At 43.5% G+C, this 23,672-nt stretch overlaps 1 protein-coding gene across 10 annotated transcripts in view; it reads left to right on the forward strand.

Moving 5' to 3' along the window:
- The window catches only part of nav1a (neuron navigator 1a), a 123,564-nt gene that overhangs the window by 66,798 nt on the left and 33,094 nt on the right, over positions 1–23,672 (forward strand). For all 10 annotated transcript variants that reach the window (XM_078170018.1, XM_078170015.1, XM_033628640.2 and 7 more), the window contains one exon: positions 19,829–19,967. In XM_078170018.1, coding sequence (XP_078026144.1) covers positions 19,829–19,967 — 139 coding nt within the window. The remainder of the gene's footprint in view (positions 1–19,828; positions 19,968–23,672) is intronic.

The following is a 23,672-nucleotide window of genomic DNA, read 5'->3' on the forward strand; positions in this document are numbered from 1 at the left end:
GTGTGTGTGTGAGAGAGTGTGTGTGAGTGGAGGCACTGCGGGAGTGGGTCAGTCAGTTAACGCTGCTGACTCTTACAGGCGGTTCCCTGGTTATCAGCGGCAGGCGGAAAGCACCGGGCAGGATTCTCTCTCCTCTCTCTCTTGCTTCAGAGCCGGGATATGCCAAACGGGAACAAAGCGGCGTGAAAGCTGGACGGTTGTAGAATGAGCGGGCGCGTGCTGAACGGGAAAATGCTGCAGCTCCCGGCTCCGCAGCGCGCGGGGAGGACAATGCACTTTCTGTCAAGGTAATAGATGAGAGCAGAGGCTGGGTGCATGTGACCGAGAGAAGCTAATTGACACACTGGTGACATTGCTTTTGATTCTCCTAGTAACGCGATATCAGATAGTGGTGAATGGGTTGTGGAAGCTCCGGCGGAGCCAGTGCGTAAAAAGCAGCAGCAGCAGCAGCAGCAGCACGTCTCATTGATAAAACTCCAACAGCTGCATGGTGGCACGTTTCATTATTTGCGCTCACATTTGCTGGTGTAGGATGCATCTCAGTCTAGACGCAGGGGAAAGACTGCGCTGCTGGTGAGCATATAGATGGAGCTATAGGCTACACAGCATATAGGCACAGACCTCAATGCGCAAAGCCATATGTTGAATCAGCACTGTCTTTTATTATATATATTAGAGGCAAAAGGCTGGATCATGTCCCTGCCTTAGCCTGAAAGGAATCTATATAAAAGGAAGCACATTACAGCTAATCATCTAATGAGAATAGTAAAGTGCCAGTGGATTTGAATGCTCCATGTGGGTGTGTACGCGCATAATGTGCCTGCGCGCATTAAGTGTCTCTGTGATTTACGCTCGGCTGGCATGCCCATTGTTTTAAGCTGCATGCGATGACAAGTGGTTTGCTGGTGTTTGGAGGGCAGTGGGCAGAGGCAGGTATGCATGTGAGTGAGTGAGTGGGTGGGTGTGTTCGCATTGATCCGCTGCGGGACCCGAACCGCATTCTCCCGAACGGCTGACCTACATTCTGAAAGACGCCTTCTCCCGTGTATGTGCTGTGATTGGGCGAAGAGCAGCAAGCCTCCTCCGGTACCAGCTTTCTACCCACGCCGTGTGAGAGTTATCTAATTGTATATGTCTTAATGTGTGGGCTAATGTGGGTCAGCTGGTGTGAGTAGGCTGTTGGTGGTGTGGTGATAGAGCTGCATTAAAAGGCTTGTGACAGAGATGGAGGTAATGTAGAGATGACAATATGGGCTGAGATGCTCTTATTGATTCAGTGTGTGTGTTTGTAGGAGATGGGTATAGGGTTTAAGGGGACGGTGGGGGTCAGCTTTGCTCTTTTTGCTCCACTGACCCCTATAGCATCCATCGACCCTTTATGTAAACCCATTAGAGCAGACTGGTCTGGTATCGGGGCATTACACACACACCCAGCGGACACTTTCGCCATCACTGACAAACACACATTTTCAGTTTCAAGTCCCAGAGGACCAAGCAGCCTGTTTCTATCTGTGTTTGAGTTGGACACACGCGCTTAAACAGACTGGCTGTCAAAAGACAGATAAACTATGATGGAGGCCAGAGGTGTTAGTGTGTGAGTCTCCGCACATACAGTCTAGATATGAGTTTGCACAATGAGACATTGAACATGCATCATTAGCTAACCAGTTCCAGGCAGCACAGAGATTTGATCAACTCCATTAGTCATATTGAAAACAGTCCAACATCAACTTGTCTGTCCCTGTGTGTTGTCATCTGAACACTACACAAATAGCCTGCTCAGCATGGCCCACCCCTGTGGAGATCCACTTGTGATTAACGACACAGCTTCAGTCCAAATAACTGATTTGCAACATGACATCACTCATTAATGTGTTTCGCACCCAAATCCTCTCAGTTTTCTTTAAATTAAATAAAAATAGAGCAGTGGCGGTGGGTCACTGTGACGCAGACCAGACTCATGCCACAGCTGATGTCACTTAGCTGTGCGTGGCAAGTGTTGGTCAGAGCAGCTCTGATTGGTTGAATGCTTTAATAGCTTCCTGCCATCAGCTGCTTCACTGGAGACCCAGCACGGTAATTAAAGCTGAAAACCGTAATGTTTTTAATTAATACATCATAATTATATCCATCTGTATGGCGCAGTGCAGTAAAGCAGCACATTCACAGCACTGTTGGGAAAGACCTGTCAGCGCCAATGTCCTCTAACTTTGACATTTTAGTAAATAAAGTTGTTTGTTATCCACACACACAAACACACATATGTTGTCTGGTGTGTTTGAGTGAAGGGCGCAGGGTTAAAGATGGTTTCTAGTTGTTTTGGAAACACACTTTGCTGACTCAGACCCTGGATGAGTTGGAAGGGTCATTGGCTTGTTGACTGCGTCTTCACGCCCTCATGAATCATGATTCATGAGCAAGTTTATATTAATCTTAAGCACACAAACATGTCCACACACGCGCAGAAACATGTGAAAAGTCAAATTCAGTGTTGAAAGCTTTCCATCAACACAGGCATATTTTTGGATGGTTTTTTTTATTCCTGTTCACATAGAAACTGCAGAGTAATCAAAAACATTTAAATCTCTTCTACTAGGCATGTGGAGGAGACAACATCCAGCAGCTGACCAACCGGACCACATGACAGTTTTATGCGTATGAATATTTTACAGAAGGTTTACCACAACCCCATCAGCAGGAAAATGTTTCATATGTTAAATTTGTGCATTTTATATGTAGCTGATATGTTGAACGCTGTGGTTAACGTGTGGTTAGGTTTAGGCACAAAAACCACTTAGTTAGGGTCAGGAAAAGATCGTGTTTACACTACAAACATGGTTGGACATGTCCCAACTTCTTGTTATAAATACCCAGTTTTGTCACCACAAACACAACTGGAAATATCCCACCATCTAAATAAAAATACCTGGTTGTGGGCGCCCAGTAGCTCAGTGAGTGGAGCAGGCATCCCATGTACAAAGGCGATGTCCTTGCCCCAGCAGTCGCAGGTTTGATTCCATCAACTGTCTGTCAAATTAAGTCAAAAGCCAAAAAAATAATCCTAAAAAAATAACAATAATACCCGGTTGTGTCAGTGCAAACACAGCTGGAAATGTCCCAAAGTCTCAATAAAAAATGCCTGGATTTGTCACCACAAACATGGTCAAAAATGTCGCGACATCTCATTAAAAAAAGCAGTTTTGTTGCCACAGACACAACCGGAAATTTCTTAATGTCACGTTAAAAATACCCAGGTTTTGTCACCACAAACACAGTCTGAAATATCCCAACATCTTGTTAAAAATGTCCATTTTTGTTGCCACAACCATGACTGAACATTGCACAAACCATCGTTAAACATATGCTTTCATTGCTGTAAACATGGCTGGACATGTCCTGAACTTTAGTTAAAAAATACTCACTCTTGTATGCCGGTCTCCAACATTGGTCTTGGTTTGACAGCCATTTGACCTAGGTGTCACGCCATCTACCATCCCCTCCTTCAACTTCTGAGAAACACATATACGTGTAATCTGAACTACGTCACTCTAGGAATGTTTATATGATATGTATGAAATGTACGAATGTCCATGGTTTGCAGAAACGCACAATGTCAACCTTTTATTCTGATGCCTGGGCTGTTTTGCATCCATGCTGCCAGTTTTTTCAGATTTATTCACAAATGGCTTAATTTTTGTTGGCCAAAAAGGTCAGGTCAGCATTGATGGAAGGCCAAAATGAAAAGATAAAAATAAAAAACACAAGTCAGTTCATGCAGCCACTGACTCTTGATGTTTTGCAATCGAGTGAACAGGTTTACTTGCCCAGCCTACAAGGTCATTAGGGAGATCTGAGAGCGAAACAACAGATGCTTGTAACCTGTGCTTGTAAGACACACTTTTTTATTGTACACACAGGAGCCTGTGTTCACAAACAGGGCTCATATTTTCATGAGGTGGTGCCCCTGTGGTTTAGTGAGTTTCTCTGTTACATCAAAGCCGTAGAAGGACCTACAGCCAGACTACAGTGCACCTTAACAGGCTTGCAGGGGACAAGGGAGCAAAGCTATAAGCCGGACCTCAATGGCTGTGGAGAGTAATGACCTCTGGATGTCATTTTCACATGATAGTGAAGCTGGTTTTCTAGGAGTAAAAAGCTCAGACAATGTCCCGCATTGAAACTTTCAGAGTTCTCTTTCAGTTAAATGGAAAGCAAGACGATTGGCAACAAGCTCGAGCCTGCAGATTTCCATTTTATTGAAACCTCTGGATCCGTCATTTTATTTTCGTGTGTCTGTGCACTCGTGCGATGGTATGCAATATGTGCGTCTGCATATGTCGGAGGATTAGGGAGTGGGACCCCAGAATACACTTGCTGGAATGTGAAGTGTGTGTTTTGAGCAGCCCGAGGGCAAAGAATGTTTCCCAAAGTCACTGTAACAACTTTAAGTGCCATGACCAGAGTACGTGTTATGAGTGACAGCAGGTGATGGGTGCGTGCTCCTGCAGGGTGCGCCCCCGGGGCCCGTCGGTCACCACCACATGTGTTCACATATACACACAAAACCGCACACACATATAGTGACCTGTCCGTCCCCTCCACAGCAGGGGAGTAATGTGTGTGTTTTAATAGTTGTCTGCTTTATCTCAGCCAGAAGTGAAAGAGATCTCTGCCCCAGTCAATGGGCCTTTCATTCCTTTTTGTTCAGGTGGTGTTTGGACAACCTTTGGCAGGTGCTTAGCGGTGTTCTGCCCGATCTGTAGCCTGTTTGTGCAGCTTGATTTGATTTAAACAAAAGCAATCTCACTTTTTGCTTTCTCTGTCTTTCTCTCAGTCTTTTACTTTCTGTCCATCTCAACATATCGTCTCTTTATTTACCGCAAAACTGACTTAAGAGATGCAGCTCTTAAGCACCATCAGTCCCACAATCCGCTCATCCTATCCAGTCAGCACATTTAACTCTCACAGCAATGTGGAAATGAACTGCTGTTGTCTCTGCTAATCTGGGAGATTAACACATAATCAAGTGGTGGCATTAGCTGATTAACTGTCGTCATCAGAAAATAAAGAACTGACCATAATGTTGAAGGCAGGGGAGGGAAAGATAATTCTTAGCCTGGGGAGAGGGTGCCCTCTGAAATGTTATTCATGGATCTGTACCAGTTGTTGTGACTGAGGCATTTGCCATCTCGAGCCACTGCCCATGAACGTCACGCTGATATCATAGTTCCTCCATCTGCTATATGTGTATGCATATGCGTGTGTGTGTGTGTGTGTGTGTGTGTGTTAGAGGGAGATAGTTCCCTATTGGGATGCATTTGATATTGCTGCAAACACTGACAGCATCCTTGTTACTGTAACTGATCACCATCCTATCATTATTAGATTTCACAGTTAATGTCAGTAATTAAACTTGGGCTTGTGCGGCATGTTCCCCTCCCAAAACCCACCAGGTTAGCTGTATTGTATTTCACATTGTGTTGTTGTCATTGACAACTCTGGAAGGAGGCCAGAGGTAATTCTACCCCAGGATCCGAACCCCTGTACTGGGCCTCTGCGTCCCGGGGTTCTTCTTCTTAGCTCCTCCCCAGTTCTTAGCCGTTGAGTTGTGGCTGGGAAGCGCTCCACACTGCACCCCAGACTGAACTACTTATGGAGGTGATTTAAAAGGCTGTTCCACCTTGTCCCAGGAGTGCTGTCCCTCTTCTGCTTCCTGCACTCTTGTAGAGAAGAAAAGGGTTTTGGAAGAAACTCAGGGAAGTTTGAGGGTCAAGGGTTATTGGGTCATATAAGAGCTCTGCTGGTCACCTCTTAACATACAGAGACAAATTTAATGTCTTTGGAAATCTAACACGCTTTGACCTAATTTCTCATGCCCTTTACATTTATAGACACTTTGTGGAAAGATTATTAAAGGGATAGTTGGCCCCAAAATCAACACATTTTTCCTCTTAAGGCTCATTTCTACTCCCTTTAGTTACGAAAATAGATACGTCCGCTTCAGATGTTAGAAGCGTCACTGCCCTCAAACTTATGTCCTGTAAGATGGCAGAGATACAGCCAATAGATGGCAAAATTGCACAAAACAAGAAACAAAGCGATGGTGAAGGTGGTCGTAATATTGTACCTTTAAATGGAGGCAGCCCTGTAGATTGTGGTGGTCTATGCGGCCACTAAATGTATCCCAGCATGTGGACTTTTCACAATATTACCAATTTGTTACATTCCACCATAATCTAAATTTCTTTGTCATCTCTATGCTAGTAGTGCTTTTTATCAGTCTAGATTGGTGTGAGTTGCAGAGTGTTGGATATATATCAGCTATAGAGATGTTTGCCTTCTCTAGAATATAATTGAGCTGGATGGCAAGCGGCTTGTGGTGCACAAAGCGCTAAAAAAAATACATCTAAAAAAGTCAACAGCAATGTCTCTTTCCAGAAATCATGAGCCAGTTACTCAAGATAATCCACACCCCTTGTTGTGAGCAGTTTTATATAGCAACTGTTTTGTCCCTACCAAGTTACACCCACATCACCTTGAAGAAGGAAGCGTGCATCTTCTCATGGATGAGAGGCTTGTGCTTGTGACAGTGTATCGCAGAATGGGTGGATGGAGTTGTCTCGCCTCTGAGCCAAGAACAGAGGTAGTAACAGTGCAGAAATGATGTCTGCATAAACTATAAAGTGGGCAGGACAGGAGCGTTGGCGTTCAGGGTGTGACATTTTGACAACGTGTTATGTATGCGGCCCACCGCGGGAGATATAAAAAGCAGCTGTTAGCCGTTAGTAGTTAGCGGCTAACTCAAAGAAGAAGGACAGCAGCCAAAAATGTCCACAAATTGTGAAAACAATGAGGTCTGGGAGCTCCTTACCCTCAAAGCAGAGAATGAGATCGAACACCGTGTAACAGAGGTGGTAAATGGCTGTTATTGCCATGTAATGCCATTGTTATTGTTTATAAAGAGCTGCCAACACATATGTTATATGTCACATTCCATGATGCTGGGATGCTGTCTAAAATCCCACACAGGAGCGAAATGATGCCAATGATGTTGTTTGGTTCTAGGTAAAAATGCAAAGGCAGCATAAAGAATGGACTTTGTAGCGGCCCTATTACACGATCTCTGTGTAAAAAAAGTGTACAAATGGTGTCTTCCTTGGCTGAGCTGTAAGGTCAGCTGGTTCAGGGGTGCTAGCTGAGCTAGCAGTAGATGCTTCCTCTGGTACGGTGACACAGCTGGTGGGTGTATTTCGGTCGAAAGTCAGGGTTCCTACGCAAGTATGGAAAGTATGGAAAAGTATGGAAATAAATTTGATCAATTTCCAGGTATTAAAAAGTATGGAAAATGAAAAATAAAGTATGGAAAAATATGTATTTTTCCAGACTATTACCACTGTGCTAAAATACTGTTTTCTAAAATAGAAAATTAGGTATTTCCAAAAATAATTTAATCACTCCGGATCGTGTTTTATGCCGGGCCAAGCACAGTTTGTGTGAGAGCAAACGTCTCAGAAAACATACCGCCCCTTTTACCTGATTGACAAGTGGTATGTCCAGTCCGCTGCCCCATGACCCTCCTCCAGCCCCCCAGGTATCAAGTTTCACTCCAACACTGCACCTTCGACAAGAAGATGAATTTCACGTGGTTCACAATGGGTAGATGCAAGTTTTTGGATGGATGGCTTGACAATACTGTATATAAATACTGGTTGGCCAAGGATTCCCAATTCACACACAGAGCTAGATGCAAGCTTTGTGTGAAATCGTTTGACACTGCCAACATGGGGGAGAAGGCGATTCTGAGCCACATGAAAGGAAAAAACACCGACCTCTCGTTACTGCATCGCTTGCACCCAGAGTCCCAACCTTTTTGCCTCAGCCCAGACATTGAACTTTTTATTCAATGAGTTTTTATTTGCATGCCATTATGGTACTTGGCTACAATCGCCTATTAACAATAATTAAATATGATGTGGAATATAATACACTGATATATTTACTCAGATGTCAGATATTCTGAAAAAATGCCAAGAAGTCTGGAAATTAGGGTATGGAAAAGTTTGGAATTTTGAAATTCCAAATGTGTAGGAACCCTGGAAAGTGGATTATCTTGAGTAATGGTGTCACAATCTCTGGAAAGGATTTCTGGACATTAGTGTTTGTACGTGAGTTTTTCAGATGTATTTTTTGGGCACTTTGAGCACCACAAGCCGAGTGCCATCTAGTTCTGTTATACTCCAGAAAAGCCAGACATCTCTATGGCTGATATCTTCAACACTCGTCAACTCACACCAAAACAATCTAGATTGATAAACAGCACTACAGGTAAAAAGAAAAATATGCAGTTTTGGTGTTGGGGTGAACTGACCCTTTAAACTGTTTTCTCCTATTCATATTTAGTTTGTATTGTGACTGCTTTCAAAGCCCTGCATCAGCCTTGTGTAGACTGGGGGGCAGTAACCTTTTGACTTTAACCCTATTTGAGCTGAGTGAAAAGAAGACAAACACAAAGACGAAGCGTATGTGTCTGGTTCCTCTCATGGAACCATCTGCACACTTCTCCCTGCTCCTACTGTTTTCCTTTTTGGGGCTTACAATATGAGAAGATCAAGATGACCCAGTTGGCGTCAGCGTGACCAACATTCACACAATTTTTGGTTCCAGGAGTATTTCACCACTCAGAAGTTCCTTATATGAAGCCTGAAGCCTGAAGCCTGAAGCCTGAAGCCTGGAGCCTTCCACCGTTTTGAATGTCCTGTTTCATTTCACGGGGATGAAGTAGCTCAGAGCCAAGTCGACTCTCAGCTGCGATGTGTTGAACTCTGAGCAAACTTCGTCCATCCACCCCGGGGAGGTCAGCGAGAGAGATGAGATTCAGAGATAAATTTGCTGTCGGGGGAGAATTTTGCTCAAGCAATTTTTCTTAAGCTGTACAGTTTTCACCCATCTATCCCCACCCTCCCCCACGCTCAGAAAATAACATTTTACTGACCAGGATTCCTGATGTGTCTGAGTGCCTTTTCAGTGCTTTAACTTTCCATCTAAAAAGCCCCAAGCATTTGCAGAATGTGTCCCCGTCCTTGCGAGGAAACCTTGGAAGAATGATGTACCTCAATATTCTTACACACACAGACCCACACCTTAAAGCCAGTAAAACGCAGCCTGGCTGGCTTTAGCGTAACCCTCAGTGGAGCAGTGACTTGAGCAAAGCTGCCGTTTCCACCAGCTACTAACATCACACACATCTGACAGCTAATTCAAGCTCCACTCCAGGGGACAACTGCAATTTAGTGCATTGGATGTGCATGTTTGTGTGAGTGTGTGTGTGCGTTCGTGTCCTAAACCCCCAGGCCATCGCTGTCAGGGATATGCCTGTCAAAGGCACAACAGGGTTTCTCCTCGGTGATGGCCATTTAGGGATGTGACCTCTTATTTCCCTCCATGGACTCACACTCACACACACACGTTTACACACTCACAGGACCACTGGCTGTAGCCTTTGGCCTGCTCTGATCCTGGTGGCAGATGGAATTAACAGTAATTACGAGCTCATTAACTCCAGCCTTTTCTGTAATCCCCTGTAATGCCCAAATACTGCTGTGTGCGTGTGTGTGTGTGTGTGTATGAAAGGACTGTCCGAGCAGCCATCACACATTGTTCCATTCCACATCATGGAAATGGGATGGAGAGGAAATAATAAATAACACTGCAGAGGAAATTAATTTCTCTGTTGAGTGTGTACCCAACGGCAGGCTGCTTGCACAATCTAGTTTTTAATTGGGTCTTCTTGTCAGTGATTTACTGTAAGTGTTTAACAATACAACTCAGCAGAGAACCTGTATTGGGCGTCTAATTAAAAGCCATTTTTAACGACAGATTTGTTGCTAATTACTCTACAAGTGCCCCGAGTGCTCAGACAACTACATGTCCTCATTAAAAAGTGGTTATTTATGGGTGAGAGTGGAGGTCAGCGCACCAGGTATAGCTGTGATTCTCTTATAAGAGCATACCGTGGCTCCAGAGTGCAGCAGATGGCCGATGGAAATATGGAAATAAGCAGCAGAGATGACATTTAGAATCAATCTGCCTGCATCTGAAGTACAATTGCAGATAGGTATACCATGATTGCAGCTACAGTCTGCAGTGGCTGGGTGTTCACAGTCTTTACTGTGTGTGTCAGAGTTTGAAGCTTTCAAGATATAACAGGGTCTGCGGAGAGAATTGCTCCATGGCCCTATATGGTGCCGCAGTGATAGATAATCCTATGCATCTTTAAAAAAAAAAAAAAAAAAAAAATCAATGTGACCTATAGAATTCTTATCCAGCCACGAAGAATATTTCTACTCTCCAGTAACAATTTTGCTCAGACAGCCTGCTTCATGCTTATAAGCCACCAGGGTGAATCACAGATCTGTGTACGAGTGTGTGTTTGTTTCCTGGTGATAAGCTGCTGAAGTGGTCCAGGGACCCATATTGTTAGCCATCTGTGCACGCACACCACACTCACCCCTCTCTTTCGATCTCATCAGGTGGAAGCCCGGCCGCACGTTTTTGATGCGAGCTCATGCACAAAGTCAGCGTGATTTTTATTGTACAATTTATCAACTCAGGAGTATTTTTAAGACTCTGGGATGGTCAGTGTTGCTGTGACTGTGTTGTGGAGACGAAGCATCACATGACCATAGGTGTGGCTGGTCATGCATCTCTTCCCCTCTGTCAATGAGTCATTATGTTTTCTGTTGTGTGAGTGTGTGTATTTGTTAGATAACTGCCACCTCTGTTACATCCTGTTTTACATCTCCAGACTGAAACCTGTACAGGATGTTGAAGCAGACAGAGAGTCATAATGTCGCTGTTGAATTTCTGGTTTTCTTTTTACGGTTGACCTCTGAGTTCATCTTTTTTTTTTCTTGAGACTTTGCCTGTCAAACTTTGTGAGCATGATAAATAACATAATTCATGTGTCCTTACACCTGCTGTAAGGTAGAATGTGCCATCGTTGCCGAGATGTTTTTTTGTGTATCGGCAGATGTGCCTTCTCGGTGTCCCTCACACATCTTTGAGGCCAAGTGTCCTGCTGTTTTCTTCCTCTTCAAGCAGATCTGAGATCGACATCTGCCGATACTGAATTGTACAGAGAGACACACAAGCACAGGCAATGCCTCTCACCTGACTGTCATCTCAAGCACTGGTCACAGTTGCACATATTTAGAGAATCTAATGACTTCAGCAGCCCTTTCATGCGTGCCCCCTCCGGTTTCTGAGCCGACTGCCCAGTGCCAGTCTGGCAGTGCCCTACTTTCCATTCGCCTGAAAAGGCATCACTACAACCAGGAACCCGTCTGATTTAGCCATTTTGGGTTCTGCCATGTGACACTGTGGATTTTAATAGGAATGGAAAGTTCCTGTCCATTGTAGGACTGTAGAAACACTTTCCATGCTTTTACGCAAGTGAGAGAAACTTTGTGTCCAGATATCACCCTGAATGAGAAGTATTGAGGGCACAAAGAGTTGAAACCATTTATTCATCTCACCATTATATTTGTACTGTACAAGATCTAGAGCCTTTCTCTGTATTGATGTGCCTGTATCATTGCATCCTTTTTACACACCGTGTCCTCTACTATTAGTTCTAATGGTTTCCAGCCATTCTTTATATTCTCATCTTATGCGCTCTGTCCTGCCAGGTCCTGATCAGCCAGATTGCATGAGCACTGGTGCTGGCTTAAAGGTGTCCTATACAGTCCCTCCAGGGTGTTTTTGGGGGGATTTTTGTGGCCTAAAATGACTGATTTCACAGCAGCTTTTCTTCAAAGTTGTGATTTTTTTTTAGGGGTCTTTTGCAATGAAATTCCAGGAGCAAGTGAAAGTTGTAAATGTAGTTGCAATTTTTTTGTTTTATTCATTAAATAGCAACTTGTTCCAGAGACAATAAAAACGCACTGTTCTGAGTTTGTGATTTATACCACACTAACGTTACCACTAACCACGCATATTTAATCTAAGTCAACTCGGTTCTTTCAGCACTTGCAATAGATGCTGATGCAGCAGCCTCTGTTGTGGTGATTTGTCTTGTCACTTGTCCATGTATTTTAGCCATTCTCTGGGTTGTTGTTGACTTATGTTTGTGTTCCATCACAATGTTGCACATGGTGCAAAACAGTTAACCCCTGCTTTCATGCAAAACATCATGGAATTGTCTTGCAAAATTTTTTAGCAGTAATTTTTGTGTGTTAAATGTCACACATATCTGCACCTTTACAACCCGAAACAAGGAAGTGAGTTTGGTGACATTATGCAGGGGACTGCTATGATTGGTGAAACTACGATAGCTAGTTGAATTTGTGGAAAAGTTGTGGTGATTGGACAAAATTGCAAGGTCGTGCAAGGTCATGGGGATCGGTTGAATTTGTGCCAACTGATGCAATAGCAACATGGCATCCATCACGTGGCTACACTATCAATTTTTCTCCTAAACAAGAAACAGTTAAGTTTACATTGAGTGCAACTCATCAAAACACTTTTTGTGTTTCCTTAAGGTCTGAAAAACATGTCAGATGCATTTCATTTCTCATAGAACATTTGACATGCCAGTATTTTTATTCCATAGCTTGTGGCACCTGTTGATCCGTGGAATAGTGTGACACCATTTGTAGGACTGTGTATCGTGCATGCGTGCTCAGGATGAGCAAAACAGGGATAGAAGGACAGTTTCGTAGCGCTACTACAAGTCTAAAACTCCACAGGGAACCATAAAGGTGACATTACAGAACATCTGTAATCATTTCCCCTTGCTGGTCTGATGGAGTATTCAGATTTTGTTTCAAAGTGAGCTATAATTAGATAACAAGATTGATAATGGCATTTTGCTCCTCCTTGTCATTGATCTGTTGTTTAGAGGAAGGCTTTGCATAAGTGCACTAACATTCTGTATAATGTACATTGACTATTGATCAGGTAATTACTTAATTGCTTTCTTAATAATCCTCTCTGTGTAGGGCAGTAAGTCTGTCTCCTCCTGTCTCCACAGTCACTGTCCATCTCTTGACCATGCAGCAAAGTCAAACATGACTTCATTTGTTTTGTTTAATTCTATTCGCCCCAATGCAGGGGAGCCTCAGCATCACATTCCTCCAAATGTCCTCCATGCAGTTTTAACAAATGTTTGTTTAGATGGAACAGCTTATCAGCCAATACTGTTAAGTCTGCTCCCTGAGGCTGGCAGGACTCCAACTCCCAGCAAGCACTGCTTCCACAAACCGCAGGCAAATCTGCTTTGTCTCTGCAGTGGCTTTTTCTTCCTCCTGGATCTGGTGTGTTATTTCTCTCACTTTCTTTCTGCCATCCTTCAAACCTCTAAAAAGCCAGAAGAGGAGAGGAAAGGAGAGGAGAGGAAAGGAGAGGAGGAGACAGGGGGAGTGGGAATGTCAAGCTCTTATAATGAGCAGCAAAAAAAGACCATTCACACTGAGATCAGAGCAATTAGCTCCATAGTCTGAATAGTGGAGGAACACAGAAGCCTGTTAATAAAAGCTGACTATTAAGCTCAGCAGCAGCTATTCAACTGTTCTCTTGATAGTTTGTGAGGCTCAGTGTTTGTGTGGGTGTGCCGGTCCTCTCCGCAGACTATGAGGAGCAAAGAAATCATGTCTCTGTGAAAGGAGGATGTTGTTTGTATTGACCACCATGACCTTTATCAATCCGGAAAATTGAAATGAAACATTCAAACCATTTGAAATATTCTGCAGCTTGCGTTAAGCACTCTCAATTTCTGAGACATGACGCATTCGGAGTTTGCTCTGGATTCGTTGTGGCTTTTCTTAGAGTAGGAAACCACTTGTGTGCCGCTGGCTCAGGATGACAGAGTGCAGTGTGTCCATGTGGCACATTCTCAGCTCAGTTGGATGCTGCGTTTTGCACATGGTGCGCAGAAAGACATCATCGGTCAGGTGGAGGTGAAGAATGAGTTTAATCAAGCGCATCTCAGATTAATTGACATTTATTGCAGCCTGAATTGAATCAGCGTTGATATTCATTTCGCTCATGAAATTACAGTCATTGGGTTTCATTTTTCAGCGCCCTGATCTTTTCCCTCCAGCTGTGCTCTCCAGCTTCAGATCAGGTCTGAAGTCACAATAAACCTATGAAATTTAACATCCACAGTTAGGACATACAGACGTGGTTTATGGTCATTGTTTGCACTCTGTACTTTGATACCCACGTACAGAAATGTGTGTGTTTAAGCACTGTAGCTGGCTGGTGTCATTTGGCTTTTTAGAGGAAGATAAAATGTAGGTTTGGCTGATTAAAATGAATACAGATGTGACAAGGAAGCAGCTTTACTAAAATGGTACTTGCCACGAAACACTAGCTAATCTATGAGAGGGGTTATGTAGATGAATTGGGTGCTAATATTATCCCCGGTCTCTGCAGCTGCTGCTTAAGAATAAAAAAGACGAGGCGGAGCGAGGGGAGATTATGACAGGAGATTTCAGAAGCCGCTGTTAAAGGGAGGAAGGATGGAGTGGATTGAGGTAGAGGAGGCAAGTTAATGAAAGTTTTGAGGGAGAGTTGAGAGAGACGATCCTCTTGAGATGTTGAGGAGGCTTTCCGTGTGTCATTGACAGCACTTCTCTTCCCACTATAAGCTCTCTCTTTTTGTGCTCGCCGTTTTCAGCTCTTTCTTCTCTCCCCACACGCCACTTCACGCTCTTCTTTGGAGTATCCTCGTGTTTCATCGCCCTCTTTTCAAAGCTTCCTTTTGTCTCTCACAGTGGAGTCGATGGAGGACTGTAGATGGCGAAGAAGAGCCGGGCGTCATGACAGTATATTGGCAGACAATGATTGAGGATATCAGGTTTTAGCTTGGGAAATAAGAAAGTTCCTTTTTAGCCAGAAACCTTTAGACTGACTTGGACAGATGAAGCTTAAAACCGTTAGCGAATACTTTCTAAGATCTTTTGGAACTTGAAGATTTCCCACTCACAGAGCTGAGCAGCGTGGGTCATTGAAGTCTGATTGATCATAATTTCTGCAGATCAAAGCTGAAGGCAGATCAAGTCATTGCCAAGGCAGTCACACAAATTCACACACATACACACAGACAAACTGTATGATGCCTTATGTTCCTTTTGGCGGCCTTATCGTCTCAACCCTTATTTACTCTCTGAGTCTCTGAGGTGTCTGTTGGTCTCATCTAAGCAGCCTTTAATGAAGCGTCTCTTCCTGGTCTGGTAGATGAGGGATTTTTATTCAAATATTTGACTCATATAATTTCTTTTTCACATCCAGTCTGAGAGGATCTCACTGATAAGCGAGATAACATTGTCTGTTTTATGTTTTACTCACTCATTTCGCTGGAGCTGTCTGTGATGTTTGACCCCTGACCTCATTGCTCTCCTCCGCGGTTTCCTGTTTTCACATCTGCAGGCTGAGTGACACCAACTCCAGCAGACACTGTGTTTGCTCTGTTTCCTATCAGATCTGAATTATTCATCAGAGAGAGGGAGAGTATATCATTCACAAAAGCTCCGCTGGACACACAGATAGCTTTGAAGTGAATAACAGGATATGAGGAGAAAGGTGTTGCTTCAGAGACGTGCTGATAGTAAACCACAGCTGTGTTATGACGAGTTGACTCCTCGAAATGAGTATTGAGTGTTGTGTTCAAATGGATGACTGGATGACTTCAAAATTTATTAGTTCCTTTGGGCGTTTGTGTAATAAGGACTAAATAGAAATTAGGTATAAATCAGGAATCCAACATCAGCTTTTATGGAAGAGCAACATCCTTTTTACAAAGTTGTTAAATCTCTAACTGAGCCATAAAACTGCATATTTTGTCATAAAAGAAGGTAGGATAATTCCATGTGTTTTTAGTGCAGGTCTTTGTGAGTTTCATTGCAAATATTCAGTGATGCAAAATGCAAAATATCAAAGCTGGAATCACAAGAAATGTCTTTTTTTTTGTCTTTCTCTCTGGTAAAAATAACACTAGAGTAATTAAAAATGCACCAGAATCCATTTTTTAACTAGTTTTACAATGTTTAAATTCCTTAGTCTTTCACATGTAGACAGAAAGTGTAGGTCGGCACTCTGAATGTGTCTGGCCCAATCTTAAATTTGCCCTTAATCCCACTCTGGCATATAGACAAGGCAGCATGACAGCCACTTCAGACGTAAAAATCTTGTCTGCTCTTTTTTTGTGCGTCTACATATCCACAGGCTAGACAGCGAGGGCTTTCACTTCACCCATCTCCCCCTGATCCCCCCCCTCAAGTCCCCTCAGGGTGCAGTGTGACCCACACAGGCACCCAACCGGAAGGCCAACACCGCTTTCTCTCCCCCGTGCCACAGTATACATGACCTCATTAGGCGAGCCCCACCCACTTAACTTGTTTTACAGTATGGTACGATATCAGTCAAACCTATTGACTCTGATGAGATGACAACCCCAACCCCCTTACTTCCTAAACATGACCTACTTGATGTATACAAGCACATGCGGATGTTCACCCACTAACCCCAACACACCTCACAGATGTGCCTTCTTCTCCCCCTTCCTCATTCCAACAAGTCACTGTAGTAATCGAGTTTTTACATGCTTGATTGGTCATATTACTGTAGATATCTTTTATCACTGGATAGGCAATGGTCAAACATCAACCGCAATTGATGTGTTAAAGGAAAAATCCTAATTGAATTGCTTTACTTATGCCATTCACCAAAATGAATGAGAAATCTATTGTCAAAGAAAAACAAAAATGCCGATTTCTCCATAGATTTGCTGCTGCAGTCGGTGTTACCAGTGTTCCATGTTGTGTTCAGGCATACACTGATTAGTTTACTTGCCCACCACCCCTACCGTCTCTTGCTTTCTGTAAAAATAGAAATAAAACCCGTTTGATTCATCTTTGTATCATAACCACATTCATCAAATAAGACTCTAGTTTGTAGGCTAGAAATCACGAGTTTCATCCCAATACTATATTATACGGATTCTTTGGACAACGATACAATATTTGCTGACATCACAAAGTCTACTACGAAATGATTTCGATTCGATGATATTGGATCGTCGATCACTGAATCGATATATTGATCCAAATCGATGGATTGTTACCCCACTAGTTACTGATACTTAGCCAGATGACCAATGCTACAATCATAAACTCAAAGTGTCTGCTTCGTATGGCAGCAGAGTCGCAGCACAGAGTTCCGACTGCGGTCACGTGGTCTACACTTACACTTCAAGTGCAGATGGTGAGACCGCAGTCAGCTCTGTCAGTAGCAGAAATGCACAAGGCAACATTTAAGGACCTGCACTACGGAGATGACTACAACCTGGATGTTGAGGAAGCCAAGAGGATGATGGAGGAAGAAGCGGTCATCCTTGGTTGGAAAGAAGAGGGAGATAAAGAAAAGGAGGGAGCTGCTGCCAACCCCGAGCCACAGCCCAAAAGAACAAGAAAACGTTGGCAAGAAAATCAGGCTTGGCCACAGCCATGCTTACTGTTCCTGTTTTGTTTGAAGGAAAGGGAAGATCTAAAGAGCTAACACTAAAAATCAAAGTATGCGCTCTACAGATACTGAGCGTCATGGACAAATATGTTTTCGTGTAAAATTATTGGTGCAATCTGTAAAACCAGTGTCGTCACAAGTTAATGAACAGGTGGGAAAACTGCCTCATCGTAGCATCCCTTCTTCTCCACTGACAAACGGTTATGCACTGCAGCCACTAGATAGAAAATAAAGAGCACGATTCACCTTTGGAAAACTGGAAAACTAACGAAATGTTATATGTTCGGCCACATGGTTTGTTGAAAGGCAATCTAGAAAATACTAATAGTTTAAGTTGTATTTGAAGTCAACAAAGTTCTCCACAAGATTGAAATGAAAGAAAAGTAAAACAGTAAGAAAAACAGACATAAATAAAGTGTGATGAAATGGTAAAAGGAAAGCACGGGAGGAAAATAATATAAAATGAAATAACAAAATGCACATAAACAGAAACTTAATGAAAATCCACATTAAACACAAATGTTTAAAACGTCTTAAAAGCCACAAATGTATCAGACGCCTTCAGCAATGTGATCTCGCCTGGTTGGGGTTCAGATTCTAGCAGCAAGCTTGTACCTGGGTTCCTGGGTAGATCGCACAGGAGACCCTGACTTCAGTCTAATCTAGTTAACACAATAACATATATGAGTTTCTGCCTGTCAAATATCAGAAATGATGAATAATGTTGGCAGAAGTAGACAAGACCGAGATGAAGGTTGAGGACAAGTGGGACCATAGAAAGCACAACACTGGATTGTGGAACAGGTCCTTGAATGCGCTGAGTGTCATTTTGCTTGAAGTATGATGTCGATTCATACTATTGTGTTAGGTATACAGAGATACCTGTTTATGTTACGATTATCAAAGCGGTTTCTCTTGCGGGGGGTACAAGGAAAACTGTGAAGCAGATGTGTGCCAAGAGGACCGACTTCACAGTCCTGGCACTGACTCCCCTCCCGCATACACTCGTGGGCGCATGCATCAGTGTATATGTTCTTCAGTGCTATTTTTACGTGCGTGTGTGGGTTGAGATGATGTCGAGAGCGCTCCAAATTTCAGTTTGCCAAGTGTTTGCAGCCCATGCAGTATGAAAGTTAAGTATATAGAGCAGGCAGTGTTCTAAATGAGGTCCATGAATATTTAATCAAAAGACAAACGGGGAGACATGGAGCCAAGTGAGCCAGCCGCTGATGTAACTGAGCTGCTGGAGCTTTCATAGTTCATGCAATGTAAAAAGTAGATATCAAGGTAATTGGCATGTATTGTTTTGGATTTGTCAGATATTCTTGGATATGAGAGCATGTGGTGGTATGTGATACCTGATCGTTCTTTGCAGGGAAGCAGAATTAGCGTCTGTACGGCCTAGGAGCTGGAGAAGATTTGATGTCTTGATCGATGATGCTTTCTGAAAGGTGGATGCTTGATGGCACTGGGGCTTTAACTCAGATTTACCAGTTAGGAGACTCTGACCACTTGGCCAGATTTGTTCACCCCTGAAATTAGGAGAACATTTCTACTGCCTGAATTTAACCTCATCACTGCAGTACACCAGCAGTCCCACATTTAACACAGACAAGCTGTTGTAAGGCTGACGAAATTACACGTTTGATCTCAGATGAGAGGAATTTTGTTATGCCGGGTTCACACTATACAATATCAGCCTGATTATACCCGGATGCAGCGCTGTATGGTGTCGGCTCAGATCATGAACATCAATGAGTGTCGTGATCGGCAGGGATGGAGCATCTGCCGCAGGAAGTGAACACGCAGTCTACGGTCATTTTGAATTGACCAGTGGACTTTACCACAAGCCAGTTGGCTGTAGAAACAGGTGATGTGCTTTCTGTTTTAAAACCAGCCGCCGGCGATTTGACCAGCTGAGTTGCAGGTGACACCATCAGCCGGCTTGAGTCGAGCTCAGACCGGCCAGTTCACACGCTACAACTTTTCTCTTCAACGCTCTAAAATGGTTTCGTCTTGTTGCTTTCTCTTTGGTCTGAACTGGACTTTAGTCATCAGATCGAGGTCCCACAGGTTAATACATTCAGGATCATGCTTGTGTTTGGCCATGTCGTTGCCTGCCTGTCATCCAAACATCCACACACCCACACACACTCAGATCAGAGCTGATCTGAACGCCTGACCTCTTATCATATCATCACATACATCATCATAACTGCTTAATGTTTTTTTCCTCACATTATTTCCTATATTATAAAGGAAAAAAAAAGATAATCTGACACATCTTCTTTGTCTCTGTTTCTTCTAGTTGGGACGAGAGCAGTTCCATCAGCAGCGGTTTGAGCGATGGCTCAGACAACCTCAGCTCTGAAGAGTTCAACACCAGTCCCACACTCAACTCTCTGCCCACCACTCCCATCGGCTCCCGCAGAAACTCGGCCATAGTGGTAAGTCACACACACACGAACATACACAGCCTTCTGACACAGACGGATTAGCAGTGTGTTGGTTACTGTAGTATTGATTAAATTGTTATTCCAGGGAGGTATTGATGAGGTGCTGAATGGTGTGTTAGATCCTCTGTCAGAGAACAGAGGACATACATGAATACACACGACAGACAGCATCAGAGACAAAGCCTGATTAAGTATTCTACACACACCCATAATATTTATCACATCTGCAGCGATCAATGTTCGCTGCAACACACACAAACACACTGCATGCTGTATAGCTGCACTGTTCCACAAGGCTCCCTTTTGGGCTTTTGTAGAGGTTTTAAAGCTGCATTAAAAGCTGAATTTTTAATAGTAATCAGGCTTGTTTTGGAGGTTTTAGAGAGGAATGTCTAAAAACTAGTGTGGCCGTATTGAACTTTATTGTGATTGCACACCTGATCCAGAGCCTGTAGTTTTGGCCCAGTTCAGTAGTATAATTAGCCGGGCTGAAACAACTGTCCTGATTTATTATCCTTGTGGTAACAATACGTTGAAGCGTACTCGTGTATACGTGAGATATGGTGTTAAAAAACTGATGTGGGGATGGGAGGATTTGGGACTCATGACCTCAGTGCTTCTAAAATCCCGTCTGCAGCTCTGCTTGAGGTTCTTTAAGTTCCATCTGTAGCTGTATGGGTTCCAGACAGTGTGTGTGTGTGTGTGTGTGTGTATAGTGTGTTTTCCTCGAGCGTCTGATGTAGGTCACACCTCCGCAATTTGGTTTATGTGACGGATGTAGTGGGATCTTAGAGAGAGAGAGACAGCGAGCAAGAGGGAATCAATGTAACCATGGCAACCGAAAGTGCAGGGATGCTGAGACTGTGAGCGCGGGTCTTTGTCTTCTACTGTATATTGAAGGACAGGTCTAGAACGGCCATCTGCGCACACACACACACACACACACACACACGCATTCACACATGCACAGACACACACACACACACACACACACACGCACAGGGCCATCTGCAGTCCTGCATCCGGGCCAGCGAGCCGCAAGAACCGGGGCACCTCCCTCCACGCCTAGTTGCAGGAGTCATAGCAACCATTACCCCCCTATGGCATCATTACCATGGCAACCAACCATTCACCTCACCATGCACCCCACATTGTCTCGTACACATGGCGCCCTGTTCCCTCGACATTCTCAGCTGATTATCAGTTTCCTCTTTGTCTTTGTGTCCCGAAGCCATTTCTTTGTCTCCGTTTTATCACTCCACCTTTTCCCTTTTTGCTCCTGTTGATTTTAATCCCCTCAAAGGCAGCTCGGGCTTTACATTTGCTCCTCATTTCTCCCACGTATTGCATAACGTGCTCAACAAGGATGTGAGGGTGGAGGAGAGACGGGGGCACAAAGAAGACATGACAGAGAGAGAATCAAAGCTAGAAAGTGGTGCATGTAGGTGGTACAAAGACCCAGATTTCCTCATTTCCACATGGAGGTGGACCAGATAATCAAGTTATTACACCTTGTTTTCCCAATACCTTTTTACAATGTGGGTGTGTGTGTGCTTATCAGCGTGTGTGTTTGTGTCGTTATCATGTTTTGCCACTGCCTACATGGACAGATGTGTATCTCATCCCTGCTGTTTCAATAATCAGGGAATGTTTGTGAGGAAATGACAATGTTCTATCAACAAGGTCTGGTCAGACAGGACACTTGCACACACACACACGCTTACTCACTCACTCACTCACTCACTCACTCACTCACTCACTCGTACCTCCTCCTCATGTGATGTGAACCTGCCCATGGGGTCTATTGGTTTTAATAAAAAAGGAATTCAGCATATGAGTCCTCATGAGAACTGCTGAGTGCAATGTCCTGAACTCACACACACACACGCACACACACACACACACACACACACACACACACACACACAAACACACACTGTCTGACACATTGTGTAACTGTCAGTCTCCTACAGGGGGGAGAGTAATCTGCCTCTGTGAAAACTAAACATGTTGTGCATTGTGTGTATTTCTGGAAGCATCTAAATCTAATTAAAGCTGACTTGTAGACTGAGTAGCTCTAGGAACTGTTTTGCGTTCCCTCAAATCTTTTGTCTTTAGTACACTTCCACATGTTTTTACCACAACACACTCAGAGGACTTTTGCTATGTGTCAGTTCACATGCATATGTACTTACACTTGCTATTTTAAGTGCATTAAACTAATACTTCACCCACAAATGACCATATTTAAATGAATTTGTCAGTTACCTTGAATTTGCAAAGAACACTTTTTTTCCTCACATGCCTTTATCGAAAATGGCAAGCATATTGGTTTATAGATTGACTGGGATCCACATTTAGCAACACCAAAAAACTACATCAAAACATCCGTTTACAAACTCTCACACAACTCGTGCAATTTAATCCAAGCCTCATTTAATCAGTTGTATGCTCAGTTCCCCCAAACCCAAAGAATCGAGCCTGGCTTTGGAAAGGGAATAGATAGTTTTACATAGTAAGTAAAGTATTCTATAATTTGTTTACGCTGACAAGTATGGCAAAATGCAGTGCACTGTAATTCCCTGATTACAGAGAAAGCATTTTAGCAGCTGGAGGGGTCTTTTTGTAATCACTTTAAATGAGAATGAAGCTTTCTGCTCGCAATGTGCCTCGCGTTTCTGGACTTCAGGTGCCTGGCGTTTTTGCCAGTGTGCTCTGAACTCTTCGAGTTGAAAAAACTTCAACTCAAAGTGGAAAAACACCCCATGTCATCTCTTTGTCATCTGGTGGTAGCTGTTGCTGGATACCCAGAGCTATATGGCCTGACGATAGACAGCAGTTGTCAAACTGCCCCCCTGTCACCCTAAAATATGCCTGGAAATAGCCATCATCGAGGAGAAACTTCTGGACCAACTGGTGGTACTCCCCATGATCCACCCTCTTATTCAGGGTCTCATGTACCCACACAGATCTCCGTTTCCCTCTGCCCAACAAACTATTTACTGACGGCCTCTCACCCTCAACCAGAGCTACAGCAAGTACATTTTAGGAGCTAGATACTAATTACTTAAATAACTAAAATAAATGAATAAACGGTAGATTTATTACACAGGAGGTGTGTCCGTGGTTGCCTGGCAACAATAAAAAAGTGGCATTTAATTTTAAAAAAACCTGTGGCACACCCCACGTTTTGCAACCTGCAAAAAACACGTTCTGTGTGATCAGGGTTTAATGGTGTACTTATAACGGTATAAAAGTTCCATGTGGAACACTGGACACTTCTGATCCTTAATGGTCGCCATCTTGGCTACTTAGCAGAAGGGGAGAGATCACCAAACTTGAAAATGGCAGCTGAGGAAGCTGCAGCAGTTGCTCTGGTGAACAAGCAATCAAGTGGGCAGATATTTTGGTGGTCGACAATCACAGTTAAAAGTTGGCAATAAAGGTCCGCCTGGTTGCAATTTGCCATTAAAATGAAGAAGAAGCAGTCAAATGTGGTGCTTGTCATTTTCGATAAGCGCACAACAACCAGTGGAGACAACACTGTCACACAAGTAGTGTACGAGGAAGTGCACTAACGGAAGTATCCTGATTGAGTCACAGCACATGACTCACGAATGACCTCATATTTCCTTAGTTTAACATTTGACATTCTTTCTTATTGGATTATGTTTAGGCCGTGTTGTCTGATTCCTC

This window comes from Epinephelus lanceolatus, chromosome 8 (genome assembly GCF_041903045.1).
Source record: "Epinephelus lanceolatus isolate andai-2023 chromosome 8, ASM4190304v1, whole genome shotgun sequence".
Classification (NCBI taxonomy): Eukaryota; Metazoa; Chordata; class Actinopteri; order Perciformes; family Serranidae; genus Epinephelus; species Epinephelus lanceolatus.